General features: G+C 38.0%; 2 protein-coding genes across 10 annotated transcripts in view; one reads left to right on the plus strand and one right to left on the minus strand.

Annotated features, from left to right (window-relative positions):
• The window catches only part of COL4A6 (collagen type IV alpha 6 chain), a 256,608-nt gene extending 235,612 nt beyond the window's left edge, over window positions 1-20,996 (minus strand). For 5 of the 9 annotated variants that reach the window (XM_070603825.1, XM_070603824.1, XM_070603823.1 and 2 more), the window contains exons 1-2: window positions 20,583-20,850; window positions 20,338-20,389 (exon numbers count right to left, since the gene is read on the minus strand). In XM_070603825.1, the coding sequence (XP_070459926.1) occupies window positions 20,338-20,389; window positions 20,583-20,593 (63 nt within the window). In that variant the 5' untranslated portion in view covers window positions 20,594-20,850. The other 4 variants (XM_070603820.1, XM_070603818.1, XM_070603821.1 and 1 more) reach the window with 4 other exon arrangements.
• Window positions 20,997-22,058: 1,062 nt separating this feature from the next.
• Window positions 22,059-27,328, plus strand: part of COL4A5 (collagen type IV alpha 5 chain) — a 225,602-nt gene continuing 220,332 nt past the window's right edge. Inside the window, exon 1 of the mRNA XM_008532626.2 lies at window positions 22,059-22,638. Coding sequence (XP_008530848.2) covers window positions 22,558-22,638 — 81 coding nt within the window. The 5' untranslated portion in view covers window positions 22,059-22,557. The remainder of the gene's footprint in view (window positions 22,639-27,328) is intronic.

Here is a 27,328-nt window from a genome sequence, read left to right on the forward strand (position 1 = left end):
CTACGGCCACCGCCAGGGCAAAGGGAAATTCATAGAGACATGGAAAATGCAGTGTATGACGATTTTTAATGGAACTCTCTAATCAAACCTCTCAAAGTTATGCTCAGTAGTCAGTGACTAATAGGTTGAGGAGGAAGAGATTATATTCAATCTGCCTGTTAACTACTTTAATCAGTTTCAGTGGAAAAGGCTCTGAGGCAGAAAGAAATATAATAGGGCAGTGATCTAATCTCTCAGAAAGCTTGGTGCCATTTTCTGTTTTCTCTCCAATTAGGAAGACACTAATGTTGAGATCATTCCTGTGTATTCTTCATCAAATCTTGCTCACTGAACCACACATGTCCTTAGCTATGAACTGTTGAAACCTGAATCTCCCAGTATAGTTGTATCTCATCACACCAGAGTATCTGGAGGGCCTCATTGGGGGTTGTGGCAAGCCTGTGGGCTCAAAGTGCTTCCCTCTTCTCCAAGAAAGCCAATAAAATCCTACCCACCTAGCATACAGCAGCACCGGTGAAAACAAAACATATCTTTGAACCATATTTGGACCATGGGTCACCAGTTCGTAACCTCTAGTCTACACTACAATTATTAGAGGATTTCAGAGAAAAGGAAGATTAATGGAAGCCAGAATGGTCATAGCATGCTTTGCAGAGGCAGTACACTTTGAATGGACCATGGCAGATGAGTAGGATTTCTCTTCTCTCCAACTACTTTGTTTCATATAAACATACTTTTGAAAGGTCTACAAACATCACCCTACATACACTCACCATTCTCTATCAGTATATATCTATACCACCATCAATGTAGAATCAGGAAAACATATCCCTTTTCCACTTACAGGCTTTCTCAAAGCAGGAGAGAAGTTGATAAAGCATCCTGCAACTCAAATTTCACCTCATCCAAGAAAACTTTCCTGATTAACCTCTTCCCAAAAGGGTTCTCCACTCAACCACTCCAACTGACTCCTCTAGGACTTAATGCCTGTACCATTTATTTGGCTCACAGAGAAGCTTGCAATAAAATAGAAGATCTTTTTGTAAGATGGGATGTATCAAGTCACAGGATGGGCAGAAAAGCAAACAATGTTGGATTGTTGGAAGACCACTAGATTCAGGTTGCAGCTCTGTAAATGGCTTTTCTAGCTATCAGCCAGATGACCACTTAAAATCAGGAAGCTTCAGTCACCTTCACTTATAAAATGAGTATAATAATCCCTATCTATCTCATATAACTGGTGAGTAGCTCAACTCAGATAACATATGAAAACCCTAAACACAAGGGTAAAGGTAATGTCATCATTATTATTATTCATCATTCCAGTCTGTGAAAATGGGTTGGTGAAAGTTCACTCTGGAAGAATGATCAATCTTTCAATTTACCAGTGACAAAAAGCAACTCTCATTATGTATTATTCATTGCTCCTAGTAGCCTTGCATGATGAGAATTATAAGTAACACATTTTGAGCTGCACATTGGAGACAAGACTTCTACAAATGAAATCTGACTATCTTTTTCAGGATCCCTTCGAGAAATAAACAACAATGGAGATCAAGGGGGTAACCAGATAAGCACAAGTAAAGGCAAAGTAGCCAGTAATGCTGGATGAAAGGGAGGTGATTACCTAGGGAAATCCAGGCCAAAATACCTGCCATAGGACTTGAGCCCACAGATTTGCAGTCTCCATTGTGACTTAAGTAAATGTTTGGCTTCGGTATCTTTCTAGCAACCATTTATACATCATTTCCATTCTTCATCCCTGAATCTCCTTACGCCCACTGATTAGGTAGTGCAGGGTAATGGTCAAGAATGAGAGATTTGGGTTTAGTCAGGACTTGGGTTAAATCCCAGTTCTGCCGCTTGCCTGTCTTGGGACCCTGGGCAACTTATTCAATTTTTCTGAATCTCAGGGATCTCATTTGTAAAATGGGGTAATAATAGTAATGAAGGCTCAGAATCTGGCACATAGTTTATTCTCAACAAGTAGTAATTATTGTCATTATAGTAGATAATAAACAATTTGTTAATAGATTCCTTTACAACTCTCTCCACTAGTGATCCTGCTCCAAAATGATCCTTTACCTCTTTCAAAACTACCTTGGCCAAATCCTCAGCAAAGATTAAAAAAGCTATTCTGTACTAATGTGTAAATGACTTGTACTTTCTAGAGGATATGTAATTTAAGATGATGTCTAGGAGCATCAGTGGTCAAAGGAATGGATCTATAATAGTCTAATTTTAGACAGTGTGTGATAAATGGCAGGTAAAATATTTGGGGCCCTCCTGCAGTATAGAGTTCCTAGGAATATTTAGAGACTATACAGCTAATGAATAGCCACGTACTAACTAACGGCAAGCCTTACCAAAATTTATTTTATTCTCCTAGCTCTTCCTCCATTTAAGCATTAAATCTAACAAGCCACGTAAACAGGCATTTATTAAGCGCCTGTTGTATGCCTGACATCATCCTGGGTGAAGGTTATAGTAAATGAGGATTAGTTTCTGTCTTCCTCTTAAGCAAAAAAAAAAAAAAAAAGGTGAATATATGTACTTTCAACAGTTCAAGAGGAGTCAAGATTGAATATAACAGTAGTAGAAGGTGATGGAAGAAGAGTTGTACCTTGAGCAAGTAAGAAGTATTTGAGCCTCCATTTTTTCATCCGAAATGAGTGTAATACTGTGTAATATTTTCCTTTGCTATTTCATAGTGTTCCTGCCTGGATCAAATGAAATATCAGACATAGAAGAGATTTTGTTAACTGCAAACAAACATTAGATGCTAATGAAGTACTCATACTGTGATAGGGGAATGAGTGTTACAGAAGTAGCAACCCACCACAAGATAGGAAAGGAGAAACTGCCCATGTGAAATACAAACGGGTGAACTCTAGGGGCTGCCACCAAAGTACACTACCTGATATCAACAGCAAACTAAGGGAAATCTTACCACTCTACTGCCCTTGGGTTGTTTTGAAGATGAAATAATAATGCAAACAGGATTCTTAGTACAATGACTGGTACATGGTATTATCATCTTCATTTTTCTGTCGTTATCATATTATTAGCAGTAGCAGGCATTAATTTACATAAAATAGTTTAAGCTATGTTCTTTTCTTTTAGAGTTCTGGAGTGAGAAATGAAAGCACTAGTAAGTTTCCATCCCAAAGCCTGCTTAGAATCCTCTAACTGCCACTAAGTAACCTGTGTGTCATCAGAGGGGAGTCCTCCCCCAACAGATTATTGTTCCATGCAACATAGGTATAAAATTAAAATAATGTTCAGTTCTGCATGACAAAAATAGACTAAAACCTTCATTACTGTTAATTTTAATGTTTACTAATGGAGACAAATATAGAGAGAATATTATTTTACTTACACAGTATTAAAACCCAGTACAGAATCCTACCTAGATTTGGAAACACTGTACATGTAAAGTAGCAAACGACTTCCAAAATATTCTCTTACTGAACCTACCAAGTTTACAGAACCTACATAGACAGAAGACAACATTCCCAACCTCACAGAAAACAATATCACATTGACAGAAAATACAAAAGTGCAGAATCCTTAACCTTACAATAAGGTGTTATGTTTTGATTTAAATAATCCAGTTCCAATATACCTTTCTAATTTTAGTTTCCACTACTAACTTTTCAACCTCATATTCTTTGGAAAGCTTTTTTCTCCACCAGAATGCTCATATTCTGTTCACTGAGGGCACAACTAGTGTAACCCTCAGAGCCAATGTATTTGTTTCAATGACAACTTATTTGCTAAAACTCTCAAAATTCCCTATGTTCTTCCCTTAGAATGGTATTTCTCATCCTTCAGAACTCTAAGGAACTCTAGAATGGATTTATGAATCTATTTGAGAAACACTGACATAAGAAAGTTAAATCTTATTTTATACAAATGCCTTCTGATAATGTATTGCCATTTAAAAAGACAAGTACTGGTAAAAGAATTCAAGATGAGTACAAGAGTGAATACTCAGAAGGATTACTACCAGTTCGATATTAGAAGAATGTTTCTTAAACTTAAGAACTTTTGTAGCTCCCCAAGAATACATTTTCTGACATCTACAAGTTGATAGACCACAATATGAAAATCAGTGGTACTTTTCTAACTTTCAAATGATTTGATATAATAGATAGGTCCTAACAGAAGGATGCTGGCTCACTTGCCTCTAAGAATTTCTTAGGAAATTGGTTGATAACATCTGTGGTTGAGCTATTCTAGTGACATGAATATTTTGGATACTATTTTTTAGTGGTGTGAATCAATTCTCTTTCTTTATGTAAAAACCTAATATTTATACTTACAGTTGCCATAAAAAGTGAAAAGCATTAAAAAACAGTTTACAGTCATGAAATGCAAATGACTATGATAATCCTTATAAAGGTCTCATGGTAGATTGGCCATGAGTTGATAATTGTTGAAGGTAAGTGATAGGAACATGGAGTCATATACCGTTTTCTCTGCTTTGTTCACGTATAAAATTTTCCATGAGGAAAAAAAGAATCTGGTAGCTAAACGACTACAGTAAAGGACTCTATGGGAAAATATTATGGAAGATATTCCATCGCCACAGATATACCATAAGTGAAATTGGCTTTGACTTTGCACTAATGGCCAGCATCCTCAGATATCTAGCCTTGTGCTTTTATATGTCAATAATCTCGGGTTTTAGTGTTAGAAGTGTAATCAAGATCACTGGATGCCAGAAGACAAAGTATTGGAACAATTCAGAACATTGGTCCAAGGGGTTCTGTGTGGTATTGTTTAAAAAGCTCCCTTCTTCCTAATCTACAATTTATATTATTGAATCTATATAAAAACTTTATGGTGTATTCTTCTACTAAGCCTGGGCAGAGGTTCATGGTACCTGCAGACACTCTGGACCACTGGACCACGCATGTCATATTTGGTTGATATCTTGAAAAGAACTCTGTGCCTGTGTGTTAAGACTTGTCTTTATATTAGAGACGCCTCCTTTATTACCTATGATTTTTAGTGATAGTCTCATTGGCTAAAGCCTTTTTAAAAGTCATCATCAATAGTAAATTTGGTTAAGAGAGAAAGCATCATTGAAGAGATTTATAGTAAACTATAAATAAAAAGAGCCCATGGTAGTTCACACAAAAACTAACTCCAAATTAAGATAGGTTGACACAGCATAAGCAGTAATGTTCTCACTAGGCTATTAGTGCTATTTGTAATTTTAATCCTTGAACATTGTCTCAAATTCTGAATACTAGTAAGAAACAAACCTGCCATAACACAATGTATACAATGCCTTATTCTAGATTGAGATAGAGTGGGGGTGGTGAAAGTCCTTATTTGTTTGTCTTACAGATAGTAAAGATCATGTCATTGATTCAGGGCCAGTTGTTTGTTTGCTTCAAGAAAGAATACAAATTTATTGGCATAGGAATCCCAGGAATCAAATTTTATGACATAGAATTCATCAAAATACATAAAAGGAGACATTTAAATGGAAAATTCCTTCTGTTCAAGATTAAAGACCAGATTCTGTTGTTACCAGTCCTCTCTGGGAGTAAATTACACAGCTGCCAGTTATACAACTTTCTTTATAATAGGACCTGGTGTAATAAAAATAAAACAGACTCTGAGTCAGAAAACCTGAGTTCTAATTCAGGCTCCTCTAATACCAACTAACTACATACCCTTGGGCAAATCACTTAAGCCCATCTTTATGGTCAGAGGATCACAGAATTATAGCTATTCTGTTACTGTAACAGTAAACAGCAGGAGGTGAGGAAGAGTTGAAAAGAGAGCATTTTATTGAAACAAAACGATTCTAAGCTAATACCTCTGTACATCACTTCATACAACAGCATGTATTCATACAACTGCATGAACACCAAAGAGGCAGAAATAATTCAACCCAAGGGGAATAAACGCCTTGCATCAAACAACGTAGCCTACAGTATACACAATAATTACCAAACTGATAAGAAGTAGCTTGGTTTTTGCAGAAGTAAGGAAACAAGAATGAGTGAAATTGAAGGGAAGTGACTGAGCAAGACATCCCAGGGAAAGGGATAAGGCTGGAGAGACCAGAGATGCCCTTCTACAGGACACATTCAGCAACAGTGTGATTGAATATTTCCAGCTCTCCAACTTCAGGGCACATGGTAGGATTGCTCTTCCTGGCCTCCAACTGGCCCCTGATCAAGACTGACCAATGGTATATGAAGAAAGTGACATGTGTCATATGCAGAAATAAGATTTAATGGTAGTGCAGTGTGAGACCTCCAGAATTCTCTTTCCCTCTGCCACAACAATCAGCAGTGTTCCGGATGGTGGCTGCTCCTTCTGGGTCCTAGATTGAGGACCACATAAAGTCCCCCAGGTAGCCCATGATGGACATGCAGTGTAAACAAGAAACAAACATTTATTATTTTAAGCTACTGAGATGTTGGGAGTCATTTGCTACAGCAACATAACCTACCCCATCCTGACTGAAGGGATGGCAGTTATGAGGCCAAGCACTCCACCTAACAGGGGGCAAAGATAACTTGGCAGCTTTTCTCTCAGCAGATGAGCCTCAGCAAGGACCTTGGTGCTTCACAGAGGCTTGTGCCCTCAAATGTTGTAAGGTTCTCTTATGGATATAAACAAATGTAAGCCACTGTTACTTGCAGCTAATTGTGGATGTGAAAAATAAAGAGAACAGTTCAGGACAGGGTAGGCTCAGGGGACTAGTAACTTGATATAAATCCTTCCTCTCATTCTGTTCCAAGTAAATAGTGGCTGAAAGTCATACGGCTCTTCATTGGCCCGTCCTGAGCAACTGGCTCTAGGCCAGTTGAAGCCAGCAGGTGTCCTTCATAATAGAGTTGGCACCTTCATTTGTCAGTCTATTTAGTAACAGAGTGGGCAAAAAGCTGAACACACAAGAAAGGGAGAACTACCTGAGGCCCTTAAAGGTAACCAGGCTGAGGACAGTGTTACAAACTTTGGGGGGATGAAATTAAAAATATATCCCTATGCAATTTAAAGCTGACTAATCTTCACCTAAATTATTTCCTCCTGAAGATTCTAAGGGTCACTGATCCTGCCATAACCAGAACTATTAATATGTATAGAGCTACTACTAGGATAATGAATAGCAGTGCAGGAAGCTGAGGCAGTAATTGCAGGCTGTCTTCTTGGCATGACCCCTGTCCATTGACAAGACCTTAAATCTGGGGCTGGAAGATGATGAGACACACCACAGTGGTACGAGAATTAACTGCCAATAATAGCTACAATTTATTGAGCACATACAAAAACCAGGCACTTTATGAACATTATAGCTAATCCTCACAACCATATGAAGTAGGTATTATATTTTTCACATGAGGAGACTGAAGAGTATCAAGAAAATGCAGAAGCCAAGGTGAGGGAGAGAGTCTAGAAGGAGAAGTAAGTCAAGAGTAAGATGTCACTGGTAGTTCTCAATGAGGATAAGGACTGAAAAGAAGCAATTGAATTTGGTGATTAGGAAGTGACCATTAAAAAATTAATCTCAGTGAATTGATTGGGAAGAAAGCCAGAACACAAAGAGCTAAACAATAAATGAGTAGCAGAAAAGGATATGCACTAACTGTAGACTATTTTTTTTATGAATCAGGTACTTCGCACACAACTTACCTTTATCTATGTAAATCTCGTCAAAGCTATGGACCTTTCCCCAGAAAAATGCACATACATATCTATTTTTATACACAGTTTCAGGGCACTCATAGATCTACCTAAAACCCACTTAGAAACTCCAGCTCAGGAATGAATGAAATATACCAAATTCAAGATGGTGGAGGTGAGGCTGTGGGAGTGATACACAGGTGGTTTCAACTGCATTGGTAATATTTTATTTTTTAAGCTGGGTGATGGTCGTATATTCATTATATTATGTTCATTACATTATTATGTACGTTCATTATAGTACTTTATATAATCTTTATATATATATTAAAACATTATTGTTGCCTAAAATATTTCATAACTTTTTAAATAGAAAAGAACGATTACATAGCAGAATATCTTTGTAGGAAATGCACACTAAAGTATTTGGGAGTGATGTGGTGTCATGTTGGCAACGTACTCTCAAATGGTTAAAGAAAAACTTTTTGTACCATACTTGAAACTTTTCTGTAATTTTCAGATTCTTTCAAAAATTTTACAAAGACAGTAAAAGACACTTAACACTAAAAAGAAAAAAAATTGATAAACAAAAAACCTTAAATAAACACATACTCTCACAGGTATACAGGAGGGCATAACCAAACTTACAGAGTAATATACACGAAGAAATGAATAGAGAGATCTTTCAAAATAGAGAAAGGAACTGCTGTCAATTTGGCTCTGAAGTACAATATTTTAGGTCAGAACTCTCTTTTCCCCACTGATTTATACTCTGGGAGAGTATAAACTGGGAGTCCAAGTATAAAGAAGCAGCAACCTCTCTCAGCACCTGTGGCCATCGCAGCTATTAGGGAGATTGGGAGCTTCAAGCTACTTTCATGGCTTCACTACTGGAGAGCTCAGGTTGAGGGCTCAAAACAGGTGCTAAACATCAAACCAGAGAAAGCTACAGATCTCTTCCAACTTGACCATTGTACCTTCAATTCTTCTGGTAGTCCAGTAGAGAGAGATTTAGGAGGTAGGCAAAATAGTAGAATGTTTTAATTGACTAGGCACCTGGGTGATGTTACAACTTTTTGAGCAGGGGATGGATAAAAGTGGTGATGTAGGAGGATAGCATATAGAAGGAAAGATACTAAAGGAAAATGTGGTTAAAGCTAGAGTGTTAGTCTTTATAATACAAATACAAATTCAAATAAATGAAAATAAAAGTAGCAGACTCTTGTTTTGGGCAATTGTCTGGCATAAGAAGAGTCGGCAAAAGACCCACTGATCATGTCAGTATTTCCTTCAAATAGTAATCAGTACAGTGCTTTGTAGCCAAATTCTCCTCTCTTCCTGGCTTTTAAGGGCTTCATAGCCTGACCCTGCTCCAATCATCCATAGTCATTTTCCTCCACTTCTGTGCTTTAGCCAGGTAGTTCTCCTCACTGTTCTCCACTCAACCATATCCATTCCTGCTAGGGCTGCAGTATATGATTGTTCATAGGGTTTACTGCAAAAAGAAACTTGATTGAGGGAGCTGAAATCCATATTAGTTGCTGCGCACCAAGGAGTGAGGCTCGGTATGGAGCTCTGAAGAAAGTGTGCCTTTTTCTAATTTCCTCAAAGATGCTGCACCCTGACACCTCCTCCATATTTTTGCTTATGTTCTGACCAGCTTGTCTCTCCAATATTTAATAGGAATGCATTTTTTAATCAAAGATGAAACATCTGTCCTGATAAATATAGGTATATTTATAGAGACCTAGAGAAGAAAACTTGAAATCAGGAATGTCCTGGAAAAATCTAGAATATACAATATCCACATTTATCATTCATTTTCTACTAGCCCTTTAAGGCCCAGCACATATCCTACTTCTGTGAAGCCTTCCCTAACTACAATCTATATTGACTCCGTCCTTCTTTCACCTTCTATAGTACTTCATTCTGTCCCATGAATTTTAATACCTGATTATCATATAATCCAGTGTTTTAAAATCCTGGAGGTATTTCAGCAGTTCCACATCTGATTTGAATTTTATTTAAAAAATATATTTTAAACCATTTTAAAGCTGTGATAAAACACATCATGTACCATTCAGATGGGTTACATACCAAACATTAACACACTGGAAACCACCACTGATTGTGTTAATGTGGCTGACAAGTTAACAAGTTAATGGTGTGTGTGCGTGTGAGAAAGAGAGAGAGAGTGTGTGTGAAAAAGTGAGAGTAGTGTGTGTAGACATGGAAATACAGATTTTCCTGCTATGTCTGCCTAACTGAAGAGTATCCTGAGTTATCAAGACAGAGTGTTAAACAGAAAAGCCCTCAACCCACAATGTCCACTATTTATTTGGATACATCACCATTTTCTCCACATTCTATAACCAAAATAAAACAGAAATAAACTGGAGACTAAGAATGCTCTAGCTCTCAATTTCATATTTTTATGCTTTTTCTTTCTTATTGACTTTACAAATAAATAAATGTAAAAACTGTGAATTATTAGCAAAACACTTATTTTGGTATGGTTTTTATATTGGGGGCCGTATGAGATTTTGTTTGGGGGAAAAGGGTTCACCACTGCAAATTTTGAAAAATGCTCTAATAAATCTTTTTCTTCTTCATCATCATTACATCAACATCAACATTATTATCTATGAGCATGCTCTGGACATCTAATTGCATGCTAAGTGCCGGTAAGTATTTAGGCAACTTAATCACATCTCTGAGGCGAGGTCACATAAATCTTATAAATCTAAAGTTGATCCTCATCTGTAAGCAAACTGCTACACTCAAAAACAGAATTTAGATATTCTAGCCATTTTAGATTTTCTTTGCCAACTCTCTTCCCTCTGGGTAAGAAAAAATGATCACCCAAAGCTTTACAGAGCAAGAAGAAATACCGCTTAACTTTCATTCCCTCCCCAAGAGAAAATCTGTCTCCCAAAGGACCAATTCAGCCTCTCGGCCAGAGGTTCCAGGCATTTCTGTGAAAGCCTGGTCTCTCTGAAGTAAATGCTGTAGAGTTTTATGGACAGGGACATTTCTACTGAAGAGCATCAAGTCCCCCTCAGTACAAGGGAACCAGATTGAAAGATAATGGCAAACTAGCCCTATTGTTGTTAGACAAAGGGGAACTGAGACTTCAAAGATGCCTAGGGAGGTGCCTTCAGAAATAATCTTTAGTTGGGACTCTAGTCTCCACAGGAGGTTACAAAGGTAGGACAGCAGATGTAGAGTGGCTTTGGGGAAACTGGAACGAGTATAACAATTCTCTTTTTCTCCTCTAGGAAGGTTGAAAAACAAATTCAACAAATAATTTAGCAATTTTCTCTAAACTGCCCCCAAATTGGGCTCAGCACTCATTTCTAGTACAGAGGCAATCACAATGAGTATTGAGAGAAGAATATCAACAATAGTAATTCTATAGCTATTAATATATTTAGTGATTTGTCCTAAGGCCATAGTTAGTGTTGGAGCCTGTATTCAAACCTAGGAACATTTGGCTCCAAGTTTGGAGCTCTTTATTTTTTTACCATACTATAATCCATAAAGGGAAAAAAAATCAGAAAATAGACCTCTAGACTTAAACATGGAACCCAAAAAGAGCTTGAAAAAAGACACATACCTCATGGCTTGCCTAAATTTTATAAACCTGGAAGGGGCAGATATGTGCAAGAGGAGTGAGCTCTCCATGCATAAAAGGTTTGTCAGTGCTGGACACAGAGTAGGTGGCCAGAAATAACTATAATGCCTATTATACTCCAGCCAGAGAAATACACCTTAGCACAGGCATTAGGTAAATGCTCTGAGGTGTCAGCGAGCAAATTAGAGTGCAGGGCAGGTCTGGCCTTTCCTATGTCTCCACTGCGTGAGCCTCTTCTCACACAGTGCTCTGTCTACCACCTTCCACTTCACCCTCCCTATGCTCCAGTCACACTGGTTTAGTACTTGCCGTGGTCCTCCAAACAACAGGGATGACCACAGTAGTTGGCACATAGTAGGCACTAAATAAATATCCATTGAAGGAAGGAAGGAAAGAGAAACATGGAGAGACAGAAGGATAGAAAGAAGTGGAGACTTGAGAAAAATATTCACTAAAGTGGGCCTTAAGGGAAGAAAAATACGTCCATCTGCAGAGACAGAAGGAAGGCAGAGGATGAGAAAAGAAGGGTGTTTCAAACAGAAAGAAAAGCAGGAGGAGTGACTATGCATGGCATGTTGAGGCAACATCAAAAGTATAACTGTGATCTAAACATCAGTATGAGGACAATAACAGGAGATGGGGTCTAACTGGGTAGGCAGGGCCAGATAATGATGGGTATAGGGAGCTTTCACAAATGTTGGAGTGGCACGATCATATTTATGTCTTAGAATAGGCCTTTTGCTTGCAGAGAGAATGGTCAGGAAAAAGAGTGGGCAGCAGGGAGTGACTGAAACCAGAACAGTCATGTCTGTTGTAAGAGTTCACACAAGAGATGATAAAAGGCCTGAATTAGAGAGACAGCACAGTATAGTGCGTTTTAACCCAAATTTTGCCATTTGCTGGATCTGTGATCTTGGATAAGTCAGTTAATCTCTCTGGGCTGAGAATATTTGCCCTATATATTTCACAGGGTAGTCTTGAGCAGCTAATAAAATAATATTGAGAAAGTACTTTGTAAACTTAAAGCACTAGAAGTTTTATGTCATTATTGAAGTGGTGGAAGAGGGAAAAAGAAACGAGGGGGACAATTGAGAAATAAGGCCATTCTTCTAGACATACAATCTACAAAAAAGAGAGTCTTCTCTGACATCTCCCTTTTTCTCATCTTGTCATATATCAGTTGTAAAAATTAGGAAATGCCTTGTAACAAGGTTGTTATTTTTCCATCAAAGCAATTTTTATTAGAGTTAACGTTAGTAATTCTTAGATAAATGGGGAAAAGACAGTTGTTGCAGGCCATTAGGAGAATATCTGTCTACTCATTTGAAAGTCATCTATTGATCACCTACTATATGCTTGACAATACCCCGGACGTTGTAAGTACAAGGTTGAAGAGGGAAACATAGACATATAAGTATAGGAATTTCATGACTATGTGGTAGGTGCTACCAAAGGGGTCCAAAGTATGTTTTCAGCACAGGGGAAGGAGGAATAAATTCTTTCTGAAGAGGTCTGGGATGGTTTCATAGAGTAAGTGACATTTTATCTGGGTATTAAAGATTGAGTAGGGGGGGTGGGGGGAGGGTACGAAGGGGGAAGTGGTGTACCCACAACATGACTAACAAAAATGTACAACTGAAGTCTCACAAGCTTGTAATCTATCATAACATTAATAAAAAAAAAAATAAATAAATAAAGATTGAGTAGGAGTTCACTAGGTAGAGGAGAAGGTGTAGACGATGGAGAAGAACATTCCAGATAGAGGGGACAGCATATACCAAAGCAAAGAGATGGGAAAGAACATAAAGTAGTTTGGGAATGGAGAGAGAAGTTCAGTCTGAATGAAGTATAATGTATACTATGAGTTTGAGAAGGAGGAGTGGCAAGAAAAACACACACACATGAGGCTGGAAAGGTAGTTGGGGCCAGATAATGAAGGTCCTTAAATAAGCCAGGCCAAGGAGTGTGTATTGTAATCCTGGAAGAAACAGAAAAACCAACAAAGGTTTTAAATCAGGAGATAACATAATTGGACTTGTTGTTAGTAAAATAACTCTGGTGGCAGTGTAGAGATTAGAATGGAGGCAGGAGGTAGAAAAACTAGTTATGAGGCTATTGATAAGTGATGATGTGGTTTGGAACTGATAGAATATGAACGGAAAAGCTAGATTCTACAGATTTTTGTAAAACTTGTGGAACTTGGTAAGAAGGACGGAAATAACGACTTGGTGGCTGATTCTACAGTTTCTTGCTTGAAACTGAGTGGATGGTGATGACATTTAACAAAGACGAAAAAGACAGCAGGTTTGAGTGTCACAGGAAGGACCAGAAAATGAAAATTTTTGGATACATTGTGTTTGGGGCAATACAAAATAATAATAGCTGGCATTGGTTGACTGCTTATTCTAAGCTCTAGGCATTATTTTAAGTGTTTTGTATATATCAACTCCTTGACATACAGGTACAAGGGCTTAGTAGGTAATTGCCAATATAGGTTTGGAGCACAAAAGAGATGTCCAGGCTGGAAATATAAATTTGATAGTCATCAATGTATAGGAAGCATATGAAAACTGTTGAGGCAAGAAGGCAAAGGATGAACTGCTGAGAAAACATCACCGTTTTAGTACCAGGAAGTGAAGATTGTAAGCTCCATGACAGCAAAGATCATTCCTGACTTTTCACCACTGTGTCACCAGAGCCTGCCATACTATTTAGAATACAGTGGTTGCTCAATAAATAAATGTTTAATGAATAAAATAAAAATATCAGAGAAGTATAAGGAGAAACAATGAGGCATAGTGTTTCGGAAGTCAAAGAGGGAAAGGTGGTTTCAGAATCACTGGAAAATGCCAAACATTACAGTAGAGAAGTCAGATAGAATGGGGACTGCAAAGAAGCTACTGGGTCTGGTAATTAGGCAGCCATTGGTAACTTGAGAGAGGGCAATTTTAGCAGAGTAGACTTAGTCTAGACTGTAATAGGCTTAAGGGTAAATGACTGTTGAAGAAGAGTAGACAATGACCAGGAATTTGGTGGTAATGTGATTGAGGAGGCTAGTGTTATGGAGGAAAATGAAGCCATGTTTTTTTTTAAATTTGTTTCTATAATGGAAAAGACTTCAATATTGTTTGTAGAAGAAAAAAAGAAATCCTAGGAGAGGGATAGATTAAAGATGGTAAGAGAGTGGATAAAGGCTCTTAGCTAATTTTCCCATCGCTCTTTTCCCTTGGCCATGTTTATCTGGTCTTCTACTTACACTTAGCTAGATTTAAAACAAATTAAATCCCTATGATCTGCCTCACTGGGACATTTAGTCAGCATAAAAGGACTTGATAGTTTAATACAGCATGGTGCTTTCCTAATATGTTCTTTGTGTATGTGTATTTCCTGTGATGTATACAGGAGAGGACAAGTATATACTCCAAGCATGGTGGTGAAATTATGGAATTATCCATATAATTGAGGCAAGCACAAACCAATATGCATTGATAATTGAAGTCAATCTATTTGTTTCATTCTTATATTAATAAAGTAATTAGGGGAAAAGCATACTTTCCTCCTGTGACCTGGCTTGAGTATGAGCTTTTGGACTATAGGAGCATATTTACTGGAGACTCCATAATATGCCCAAAATCTAAAATATTGTTGGCATTCAGAGTCAATACAAATGACTTCACCCCTGAATAAGCATTAGAAAGTTACAATTCGTTTATTGTAAAAACCAGTCGCATACCTAATGGTTCTTTTTAATGCCATGGATTACTTTGGCAGTCCAGTGAAGCCTATGGACTCTTTTTCAGAATAATACAGATGGTCCCTGACTTATGATGGTTCGACTTAGATTTTTTGACTTACAGTGGTACAAAAGCGATGTGCATTCAGTAGAAACTGTACTTCCAACATTGAATTTTGGTCTTTTCCTTGGCTAGCGACATGCGGTACAATACTCTCTCATGATTCTGGGCAGTGGCAGCGAGCTGCAGCTCCCAGTCAGCCACACAAGAGGGCAAATAAATGATACACCACAACAATTCACTTTTAGTACATATTCAATAAGTTACATGAGATATTCAACACTTTATTACAAAATAGGCTCTGTGTTGGATGATTTTACCCAACTGTAGGTTGATTTAAGTGTTCTGAGCACGTTTAAGGTAGGCCAGGCTAAGCTATGATGTTTGGTAAGTTAGGTGTAGTAAATGCATTTTCCACTTAAGATATTTTCAACTTATGATGGGTTTATCACAATGTGGCCCCATTGTAAGTCGAGGAAGATCTGTATTTTTAAGTGTAGTCAATAAAATACATGGGATTACAAGAGAAACCAATTATACTGAAATACAATCATCAAAATATATAATAAAACAAATTTATGCAATATAACTGCTTATAAATTTAGGCAATATAACTGCTTCTTTAGTAACACATTAAATAATAATATCTATTTTCCCCTCCTTGCCTGTCTTACAATATGTTTGTGTTTGACCTGTCAATAATGTAACTATATAATCATCTATGTGTTATCCATTTATGGAGTCATTTGATGATTCATTTGATGATGTACTCATACATATATATCAGTATTCCCAGTCATCCCAAGATATATATTCTATGTACAAACATACAAATATATGTTACATATTGTAATTATCAATAGCTAGCTGATACAGGATATTTGCTAGCAGGCAAAGCAGAAGACTACTTTAAAAATTTATATTAAGAGAAGGAAAAGACAAGCTACAGACTGAGAGGAAATGTTTGCAAACGGCATATATGGCAAAAGACTTGTATCCACAATATACAAAGAACTCTTACAACTCAATTATAAGAAGATAACCCAATTTTAAAATCAGCAAAAGATTTAAATAGAAATTTCTCCAAAGAAGATACACAAATGGCTAATAAGCACCTGGAAAGATGCTTAACATGATTAGATACTAAGGAAATGCAAATTAAAACCACATTGAGATACAACTTCACATCCACCAGATGGCTATGATCAAAAAGACAGACAATAGTAAGTGTTGGAAAGGATGTAGAGAAACAGGGAGTTTTACACATTGCTGGTAGGAATGTGAAGTGGTACAGCCACCTTGGAAAACAATTTTGCAGTTTCTCAAAAGGTTAAATATAAATTTTTCATACAACCCAGCAATTTCATCCCTACATATCTACTTGAGAGAAATAAAATATATGTCCACACAAAGATTTGTATGTTAATGTTCATAGCAGCATTATTTATAATAGCCAAAAAGTGGAAAGAGCCCAAGTGTCCATCAACTGGTGAATGCATAAACAAAACGGGGTGTATATCCATAATGGAATATCAATGTTAAATATTTATAGCAATACTAAAAAAGGCGTAAAATACTGATACATGCTGCAACATGAATGAACCTCAAAAACGTTATGCTAAGTGAAAGATGCCAAACACAAAAGATTACATGTTATACGATTCTATTTATATGAAATGTCTTCATTTTATATAAGAGATAGAAAAGTAGATTCATATTTGCCTGGGGTCAAGGATGGGCTTGGGGATTAACTGTAAACAGATATGAAAGATGTTATTGGGATGATGAAAATGTCCTAAAACTGGATATGGTGATAGTTGCACAACTTGGTAAATTTACCAAGAATCATTGAATTGTATGCATAAAATGAGTGAATATATGGTATGTAAATTATATCTCAATAAAGCTGTTTTAAAAAAGAAAAAAAAAGAATTCCTAGAGACACAGCCCCAAACAAGGCAAATATTCCTCTTGACCCCTAGAGTAGGAAGGGATTTTCTCCATCTCTGAAAAACCTCAACCCTCTATTTATACTTTGATGACTGCGAATACAACTGAAAATCACAGTGGAAAGGACAAACCTGGGTGAGTTACAACTTTAAGGAAAGAAGTTTGTACTTCAATCAGACCTTGACTTGAATGTGGCTAGAGGCATTTTATCTATGCTCTTTGCTGAAGGGACAATAGCCATATGTTTTGTCCCCCTTTTATTTTTATTTTTTTTTAGATTTTTTTATTTTTTCCTTTTTCTCCCCAAAGCCCCCTGGTACATAGTTGTATATTCTTTGTTGTGGGTCCTTCTAGTTGTGGCATGTGGGACGCTGCCTCAGCGTGGTTTGATGAGCGGTGCCATGTCCGCGCCCAGGACTGGAACCAACGAAACACTGGGCCGCCTGCAGCGGAACGCGTGAACTTAACCACTTGGCCATGGGGCCAGCCCCTGTTTTGTCCCCTTTGCCCCTTCCCCACCCAAAAAACTCTCCCACTAGGCTTTGACTTTTAAATATGTTTGGTTGTATTAGAGCCTTTCCTGAAAGCAGATTTGGGGCAAAGTGGGAAGAAAACATAATGACCCTGACTACTTCGGGACATATTTTAACTCCTAGATGTGTTGGTGTATGGTGCGATAGGGATCTTTCTAGTCTTTTCTCTAACACGATGCAGATACATGCAGATAATAATTTATCACTAAGTATCCTATCTTTTAAGGAATATCATGACCACCCTCGTATGGGAAAGTAAACTCCTAGAGAGTTAGAGACTATGTTTAAATAAATCTTTGTGTGCTGTGCCTTAGGCACTTAATAACCAAACATGGCTATGGATCTTTTGAAATCCAAGGCTCTATCTCGTTCAGATAAATTGAGCAAATATTTCATCTGGATGAATATCACTACTCTTTTAAAAGAAATTTAATGGAAACTCATTCTTTAATCCTGGGTTTTAACATTTAGCTCTCCATTCCTTTAAATAGCACTGCTTTATAAACTCTGACAAAGAAAGAACTCAAAAGAACCTAAATGACCCTATCTTAAATCCTCGCCACTATTCCATTGTTGGCAACTTAACTCTCACAGTGAACAGACTTTCTCATCGTGAAGCACAACATAGTTCCTGTCAATCAATTTATGTTATTTTTCATTAATATTAGTCAAACTAGGTATGGAGAATTCAAATGTCTAAAACTATCTGAAAGAGGAAAAACATTACAAACCCAGAGGATAAACTGGAATTGAAAGTAGAAGATGAGAACCAGCCAATATAGGTGAGAATCCTGTACAGAGTACAAAGAAAAAAAAAAAACTTCCCCTCAGACAAGTCACCTTCTGAGAACTTACCCTGTGACTCTCCTCTTTTCTTTGCCGTTTTTCCAAAAATTAAAAAATAGCTTTAAAACATCAAAGATACTATGCAGAAGTAAACAACAGGTGAAGAAAGGAGCTCTGGACTTAAATGAGGCAAAAAAAATAAAGTATTGTCAGTATATCTCAAGGTTTATTTTAGTCTTACCAGGGTCAATCACACTGACATAGCAGGAGACATTGTAAAACAATCAGACAAGAGTCTAAAATCCACACACCAAAGCAGTGCTTGATTTTGGAGACACACTTCATTGCTTCTAAGAATTGAAGGCATCATCCTCTAGTGACTTTTAAGGATATCAAGTGATAGGATGCAATGTTTGGGAAGTCTCCAGTTATTCAGAATGATTTGTTAATGCTATTCCCAAAAGTATACTGAATACGCTCAGCCAGACTGTGAAAATAAAGGTTGTGCTGGAGGGTATTCTGTCCAAGCATGACATTTTCACAAGTGGCAAGATTCCCGGAAAAATTGTTCACTAATCAAAACCTGGCATTTTCAATAAATGTAGTATTGAGCCTCAAGGTAACACATAACTAAACTTGTATACTGGAGGAAACAGATGGGGAAGTGTACAGAAGCCTAGATCAATACTTTTGCTTACAAAATCTAGAATTTACCTACATAAGAGCTGATTTCTGAGTTAAGGGGTCACAAGATGTTAAGTCAAGTTTTCTGGCTTCATCCTCTTTTTGCAAGAGAAATTATTTCACTTCATTCTGATATTTTCTTAAAGACATATGCCAAGACAAAGAAATCCATTTTTTTCCCATAAATGTATTAGGTAATTTTAGTTGGTTGGATTAAGGATGGCTCTATAAATAGTATTTACACTATATAAAAAATATTTAAAGTATTGAAAATAGAGCCAATCAGTTAAAATTGTCAAAATCTACAAGGTAAATATTCGGAATATATATTCATCTGTCACCTATATAGTGCATGACTTTAGCTATTATTAAGAGTTTTTTTTTTAAAGAGTAGTGAAATAGTACTCAACAGTTGAAGAACTTCATATTCGAACTCAGCAGTTAACTTTATTTCTGCCAGCATAAGTAGCTAGTGAGACTGGAAAACTGCAGCATCTCTCATTATTTGGGTCACTCCACATTTTGTAAATTATCCTAGTAATTCCACTGGAGGTCTCTCTACTTTCTGGGATCCATTAAACTTTTCTTGACCAGATGTCTACAGAAATTCCTTTGCCTGCAGTCTCTAGCTGATTTGATGGACGATATCTAAACAGTCTATGAAACGTTAACTTTTAGGATTTTTTTTCTATTCTAACCACTTTAACTTTTAATTTTCTGATGACACAGAAAACTAGTAAAAGCAAACAGGCAGAAATCGAACATCATCTATCGGTATCAGTTCAGTTCAGGTATTAAAAGAATCCAGATGTCAGCTGGTACTGTCAAAGGACTCACAAGCGAATACTGAAGTTTAACTCCCATAATATTCACGGAATTTTCAAGTTCCACCCCTCACGCTCTCCTCCCACTCTCAAACTTGTGTGCCAATTCACGTTCGTGTAGACATGGGAAAATTACATTTCTTCTGCCTTGGAGATCAATGTAGAGACAGGCATCACATGTCAGTCATCTCAAGTTGTCCGGGAAGAGGCTCAGAAATGTGTGTCTCTTGTGTCTTCTACTTTTATTTTCCCAACCCGTTATGAAGTTTGAAACAGAAAGATGCCTGAGTCTCAAACTTATTAACCTGACATTGTGCTATTCCACTCTAAGAACCCCATTAACTCCCACCAGAAATCAGAGTGATGTGAACTCTGTCTCGCAGTGCAACCATCTGTAACCCCCTAACACAAACACAAGAGGTGGGATGGGGTGGGGGTCAAAGGAGGAGGAGGGAAAGGGCTCGGGAGAAGAGACTCACCGCTCCTGCCAGTTCCTCTGTCAGGCACAACGTAACAAGCAGCAGCCACAACCTGAAACGGGAGGGAGGGTGAGTAACATGGGCTCTCTAGGCTCCAGGGTCCTGCGTTTGTCCATAGACCCCGGACCCTTTTTGCTGCCTGCCCCCACTTTCTCTGCAGTGACAGAAGTTCAAGTATAGTCCCGGTCTGGCAAAGTAGCCTAAAGTAGGAAAGAGGAGGGGAGCTCGGGGCAGCAACAGCTCACCCAGGGTGCATGCTTGCGGCTCCTCCGGAGCTGGGTCCCGGGAGACTGCTAAGCGGCTCGGCGGCCCCGGCTCATAAGGGCTCCGCTGATGCTTGGCGGCTGCTTCCTAATTCAGGAGGACGGGGTAGGGGGGCGAAGTGGCTCACTTCGGAAGAAACTAAACTCAGCTCCTAGATAAGAAGTGCCCCAAAGGGAAACACGCTCAGCGGTGCCCGCTACAACTTGCCGCACTCAAAAGATAGTTCCATGCACCAGGAGAGGAAGGAATGGAGGGGAAGGGGGCGGGGTTCTCTGCTGTCAATCATCCCCCCTACCTTGGGCAGCTGGTCGTCTTTCTCACTTGCAGGGGCCTCTACATATAACATTCCCACGCATCTCCATAGCTTCAGGCAAAAGCCCATTGAGACCTATACGCTGAGATGTAAGCAACTATGCATCATACACTTCCATAAACCACTAACTGTTACACATATATCGATTAAGGCATACGACTTCTACATAGACAAATGAGCCCCAAGTGTCCTTGCACACTTGCCCAAAATGCATACAACACTGATTCTAATTGATTGTATACTAAGCTCTTGGGGTGGTGGTGGCTTCTGGAGTTGTAAATCTACCCTAAGACAAGTAGAACCTAAGGATGAGTGGGCCCCCATGAAATAAGTCCAAAGCCTTGAGAGACTCAAAAGTGGTAAATTCTAGGGTCTAAGATAACAGAGCTGTTCTGAAGAATTCTTCAGCAAATCGCTGAAAGACCCTCCAAGGAGTCCACATAAAGTGTTTTCTGGGCCTGTTCGTACTTTAAATAACCTATATGTCAGAATTACCAAAGTAGTGTTCAAGTCTATCTGGGAGACATCAATTCGACTGCCATTAACTCCATATAAATATTTCCAATTAGGTTTTTGTGTTAGTTTCAAGGAAAATTGCACTACCATTATTTAATTTCCTGTCCTAAATCCCTCTGAAACAACTGCAATGAGAGTCAATATCTTTTTTGTTCGTTCAATATGAGGTAGATATTAATTATAGCATCCAATGTAGTAAATAAAAAGATATGATTGTATTACAATAACATTCAACCATATAATAATATCTACTGAAAGCTCCAAAATCTTATATGTATGTAATATGCATAAAGTCTTCGCATGCCTATACATATATTCATTTTCTTAATTCTTTGGTTACAAGCATACATTTATATAAATATATTTATATATTTACAATATTTTCGCATATTCTGTTGTACGCAGAATCTCTGCCCTGCGATCAGGTGGAAGGCAAAGAACACCAGCAGCCCAAGGAGCAGCGACCAAAATTTGTTTCTAATCATTAACAATAAAAAGGCCCGTTCCTCTGAGATCCATCCGCTAAAAAAATAGTCCCAGCTCAGGTCTATTTGTAATTGGCTTTAGTGCTCATACCAATGAGAGTAGGACTGGGCAGGGGAGAGTAGTATCGACGGAAGGTGCAAGTGGACGAATAGAAAGGCTTCCTAGTTGGGCTCATGGTGCTCAGTCGACTGGTCTGGAAGTTTCCCTCCCCCAAATAACTGAGCGTCACTCCCTCGCAGGTTGCTGATACAGTCTAAAGCTGTGGCGGAGTGATCCTCAAATTCCCCGGTGCTGGTGGGGAGGGGGCGGTGCGGGAGAAGAGAGGGAGGAAAGTAGATCTGTGGGACTTGCGTGAGGAAAAAGTTTGCAAGTCTGGACAGAAGGGAAAAGTGCTTCCGAGAGACTAGCTTTGGGGAGGGGAGGGGGGAGGGAAGAATAGCTGCTGCTTCTTTTTTTTTTTCCCCTCCACTCTTAAAAAGCTTGTTTCTCCTCACCCAAACCGACCGGCACAATTGGGACACCCTCGCTGTCCCTCTCCGGCTCTAGCTCTCTCCCCATAAACCCTCGAGATTATGTCAATTGGTCAGAGCCAGCCAGGGATTTCGTGCGGGTGCTGAAGAAGCTGCAGGAGCCGGAGAAGAATGAAACTGCGTGGAGTCAGCCTGGCTGCCGGCTTGTTCTTACTGGCCCTGAGTCTTTGGGGGCAGCCTGCAGAGGCTGTGGTAAGTCCTTCCTTCTACCTCCCCCAGCCACCCCATCACCTCATTCTCAAGCGGAAATCACTTTTTGTCCCTTTTACCTTACTTTCTCCTCGACCTTGGCTAGGGAATTCAAATTTGCCTTCACTTGTTTAGGAAGAAACATTATTTACAACGCTGGTAACTCAAGCCTTCGGAAGACCAAAGGAGAGATTCAAGTGTTTAAAAATAGGGCTGCTGGCTTTTCTGCAGCTAGCTGTTCGGGGGCAAGTGCAGAGCCTGAGGTGGGGAATGCATGTTCAGAGATCACTGGGCTCTGGGGGGTATTTCAAACTTTTCCTCCCCACCCTCCGCCCTCGGGTGTTTCCCTGCCTGCCGGCTAACCTTTTCGCTAGTTGTACCCAACCCACGCACTCATTAAACTTTCTCTATAGTTTAATATTTTGGCTTTTCTAAAATCCAGCTTCTATCAAAGCGTTAATCGTGCCCATGAAGGTCTTCCCTTTTGCCCTTTCCTTAAACAACGAACCTCCCCTCACCTCTGGTCAATAAAGCCTCTGTAGAGACTGTGTCCCCCTTTTGACATCCTGATTGCAAATGCTCAGGTAACACACTAGCAAGAATGAGGTGAAGACAGCTGTCCTCAGGCTTCAGCTCTTCTGCATCTTTTTTTATATATATATAAAGTTCTGGGTTTTTGTTTTTGTTTATTTTTTTTAAGCTTACTAAGGCACCTGAACAAATAGAGAATTTGCCCATCACCTATTTAAATGAACCAAATTCTCTTTTTTCAAAGGAGAATGAGCGTTCTGGCTTAAAGGAGAGTGGAGGAGGATGCACATGTGAAATGACAGAGCAGAACCTTCCACTCAGTGTTAAGAATGTAGAATTAAACCCTCCAGATATCTCCTAGAAGAGTATCTGGATAGTCCCACCCACTGTCCTTTGGGGGATGAGAGACAGATGTATAGGAACGAATGGCTTTGTCAGAGAAAATGTTCTCCAGCCTGAAGCTCAACGTCCTTAATTTCACTTAACTTCTAAAGAATTAAGTACGTGATAAATTATGTAAAAGTTATATTTGAGTGATCTTAATGAGTGTTTTTAAAAACACTTTAATGTGAGATCATGGCTTAGGCCTTCACATGGTTGAATGACTATCAATTCTTTATATGCAGCTGCTATATTATAACTTATCTGGGTCCACTTTTAAGTTAGCTGTCTAGCTTCTCATACACTCAGAATGCCTCAGATTACATTGCCCTCCTAGCCTCCAGAAAGTGTGTACTCAAGGTATGAAAACTAACTTTCATATTATTCTAAGCACAACATAATTATGATAGCAAATCTGCTGAAAAAACCATGCACATCAAATATTTTTAATTACACTTATACTTCTTCCTCCATCAAAGTAGATAGATAATTTAAAATTGCTTTTTAATGCAAACCATCTTAATAGGGTAAGGTTTAGCCACTCAATAGTGCTACAGACCCTTGGTAAAACCACAATTGTCTTGCTGAAAAGAATTGCTTTTAAAAACATCTTCTTGGTGCTTACTACTTATGGCGTTTGGCCCAGGGGCAAAGATTTTGCGGCTGTTTAAGTATTTCTGATTTTTTTCTTTTGAAAATGCTTTTAATAAATGTGCACCAGTTACCAATCATACAGGTATGTATAGCAATATTATACATCAATTTATATTAAATCAGGTTTTCTTAAAATGAGATTTCTTTTTATGATTGACAAAACGGGAGCAAGCTTGTTTTCTTGGACTCTAACAATTGAGTGTTCGTGAAGAAATTACAGAAGACACTATGCAGTTTTTCCCTTTTTCCTTCTTTGTAATTTTTAAAGAACATTTCATATCCCATTTTCCTATAATAAGATATTATGCCTCTAATAAAACTAGGGGTTTGTTTTTTCTGCTTCACACGTCAATATCCTAGTTAGATGAATGTTTTAATCATCTCAAAGATATGAATGGTATCTGCTCTCCATACTAGTGCTGGGGATATTGGTGACCTTCTCCAGAATAAACTACATGGTAGTGGGGCTGGTTGTTGACCAAAGTAGTCTAATATTGGGACTTTTATATCAGGAAGAGCATTAATACTTAAATTGCTTTAATTTTTCTTAGTTAAGTCGTGCCAAATTGGAATATCACAAATATGTGGAAGATTTTTTTAGGTAGAGTGTTTATTAGTAAAATAAAGTAACCCCTATGCCAAAGGTTAGCAGTAAGAGAAAAAGGCAGCGTTAGGTCTGAAAGGTCATTTCTAGAGATGGAAATAATGTATTTTTATGTAAAGCTAATTATACCTGTACTGACATTGTCAGTAGGAAATGCACTCAGATTATGGATATGGTGTATAAAATTATACTACTACTGTACAAATGTTAGTAAGTTTTTTTTGTGCAGTAGAATGGATGGGTTTCTCTAATTTAAATGTACTATTTCCTCATGATCAGTGGCAACAACTCATTAGGGGTAGTAGTGTGGTTTGTGGCCATGGAACGGTTTTTCCTCTATGAAGTATACAGCTCCATAGGAAGAATTTGTCGGCATTGCTATCATAACTTACATTTTTGAGTGTTTACTATGTGCCAGGCACTGTGCTAATATAGTAATACAAATCATCATATTTAATCTTCCTGACAGACCTATAAGGTATATATCATTGTTATCTCCTCTTTACAGATCAAGAAGCTACAGATCATAGAAGTTAAGTAACTTGCCAAAAGTCTCATAGGTAGTAAGTTGTGGAGCTGGAAATTTGAATCCAGGCAGTTTGACTCCAAATTCTTTGCCCTTAATGAAAGTCCTATACTGCCTCCTTTGTATGTAGTCTGTGGAGATTTACTTGCTGTTCAGAGTATTTGGATCTCTGCTACTTTTGTTGTTGTCGTTGTGTGGGGAGACACAGGAGGTGAAATGGAAATGATAATGGGGATTACGTCTCTTCCTGCTGATGTCAGGAGAAGCAGCATGGTATAATGGAAATAGCTTTGGGCTTAGAATAAAAAGAACAGATTTTGATCTCTCCCTATATGTCTAAAGATAGATAATTTGAAAGCAATCTAGAAGCAATTGCTTGTTGCAGGTTGTATGATTTTATATAGTCACATATATAAAAAGTTAGATTTATAAAACAGCTATAATTTGTGGTAGATGAGTATTCTGAAGAAAGATTTGCCTTATTGTTTTGATTAGTCTGTTTCTATAATAATTTTAAATATACTGAACTTTTCAGGAGCGTATATATTATGATAAAACAGGATATGTGTATATGGTGGCACACTTTGCTTACAATGCCCAATTCGCTTTTATTGTTTTTACTAATTTACCTACCCATCATATCTAATTATATTCACTCAACTAGCTATAAAACTTTAGCCTTGCACATATATATGTGTGTGTGTGTGTGTGTGTGTGTGTATCTGTCCTGTGACTGTGTAACAGTGTGTACATTTTTTTCCTTTGTTTTTATTTGACTTCTGATGTCTGTATATGCAACCCATAAAAATTTTTACCTTGAATAAAGCTTGATAGCTTGGTCAAGGTTGTGTCTGCCGGGTTTATCTACCGTAAAGTCACTGTTTTTTCCCTTTGTAATTACAAAGTGAGCAGATCTTGTGAGACTATGTAGGGTGATACGTGAGACAATGTAAATATCCTGTTTTTCATCCTACTTTTGCCCACTAATTTTAGCATCTGTTGAGGATTTTGGCCTGAATAATTATCGTTGTGACATTTGCCAAATGGTGATTTTCAGTTTTCAACACTTTCTGCATATTTTAATTTAATTCTAATGTAACAAAGACCTTTACCTTCTCTGATATTTATTTATTTAGTTGATTATTTATAGCAGTATGGACTTAGGGATATTTGTTTTATTCTATGAGTTATAATGAATTATTCTATTTTTACTATTTTTTGTTGACATTGCTCCAGATTTGGCCAATAGTTGTCCCATCCAGTTGCCTCCTGTGTCCTTTCAACATGTGCCCACCATTTTTTGAGCATTCCTTTATGTTCTGGCACCACAAGATGTTCTGGGCTCATTTTTGACCTGCCCTGCCCCAACCCTGGAATCAGCCATTTCTCCAACAGCTCTGATTCTTTTTACTGGATAATGGTGTTTAGAGATCAAGATCTGGGTGCTTAGCATGCTCATTGCTACTGAGTCATTGCTTCTAGGCCTTCTCAGCAGACGAAACTAGGAAACACATGTATATATACACAGACATATACTCACTTCCATATCTATTTCTTACAGTCTCTTTTTGTATACATATGTATTAAAAACCATGAATTGGTACCACTACCTCTAGTTTCAGTCCAAGACCAGAGAATAAACATAATCTTTGAAGTTGTGGCATCTCACTGCTTTCTGGTATCTTTCCTCAGACATGTTTTTTGGGCTTTGTAGAGGTCTTATACACAGTCTTTAAGAACTTGACTTATGGAGTCAGACTTGGAATCTGACTGAGAGGTGTGTGACCTTCAGCCAAGTACTAACCCATGAGCCTTGATTTTCTCATCTGCAATAGGGGCCAGTGGTTCCTATGTCACAGATTGTTTTGAGGATGAAAGAAGTTATGTAAAGCATTTAGAATAGTACTTGGGACATATTAAATGCTCAACAAATTTTAGATTTCATTATTGTCATTACAAACTGTTTATAGTCTTGCCATTTCTTATTGCATTAACTG

The sequence above is a fragment of the Equus przewalskii genome, chromosome X, assembly GCF_037783145.1.
Source record: "Equus przewalskii isolate Varuska chromosome X, EquPr2, whole genome shotgun sequence".
NCBI lineage: Eukaryota > Metazoa > Chordata > Mammalia > Perissodactyla > Equidae > Equus > Equus przewalskii.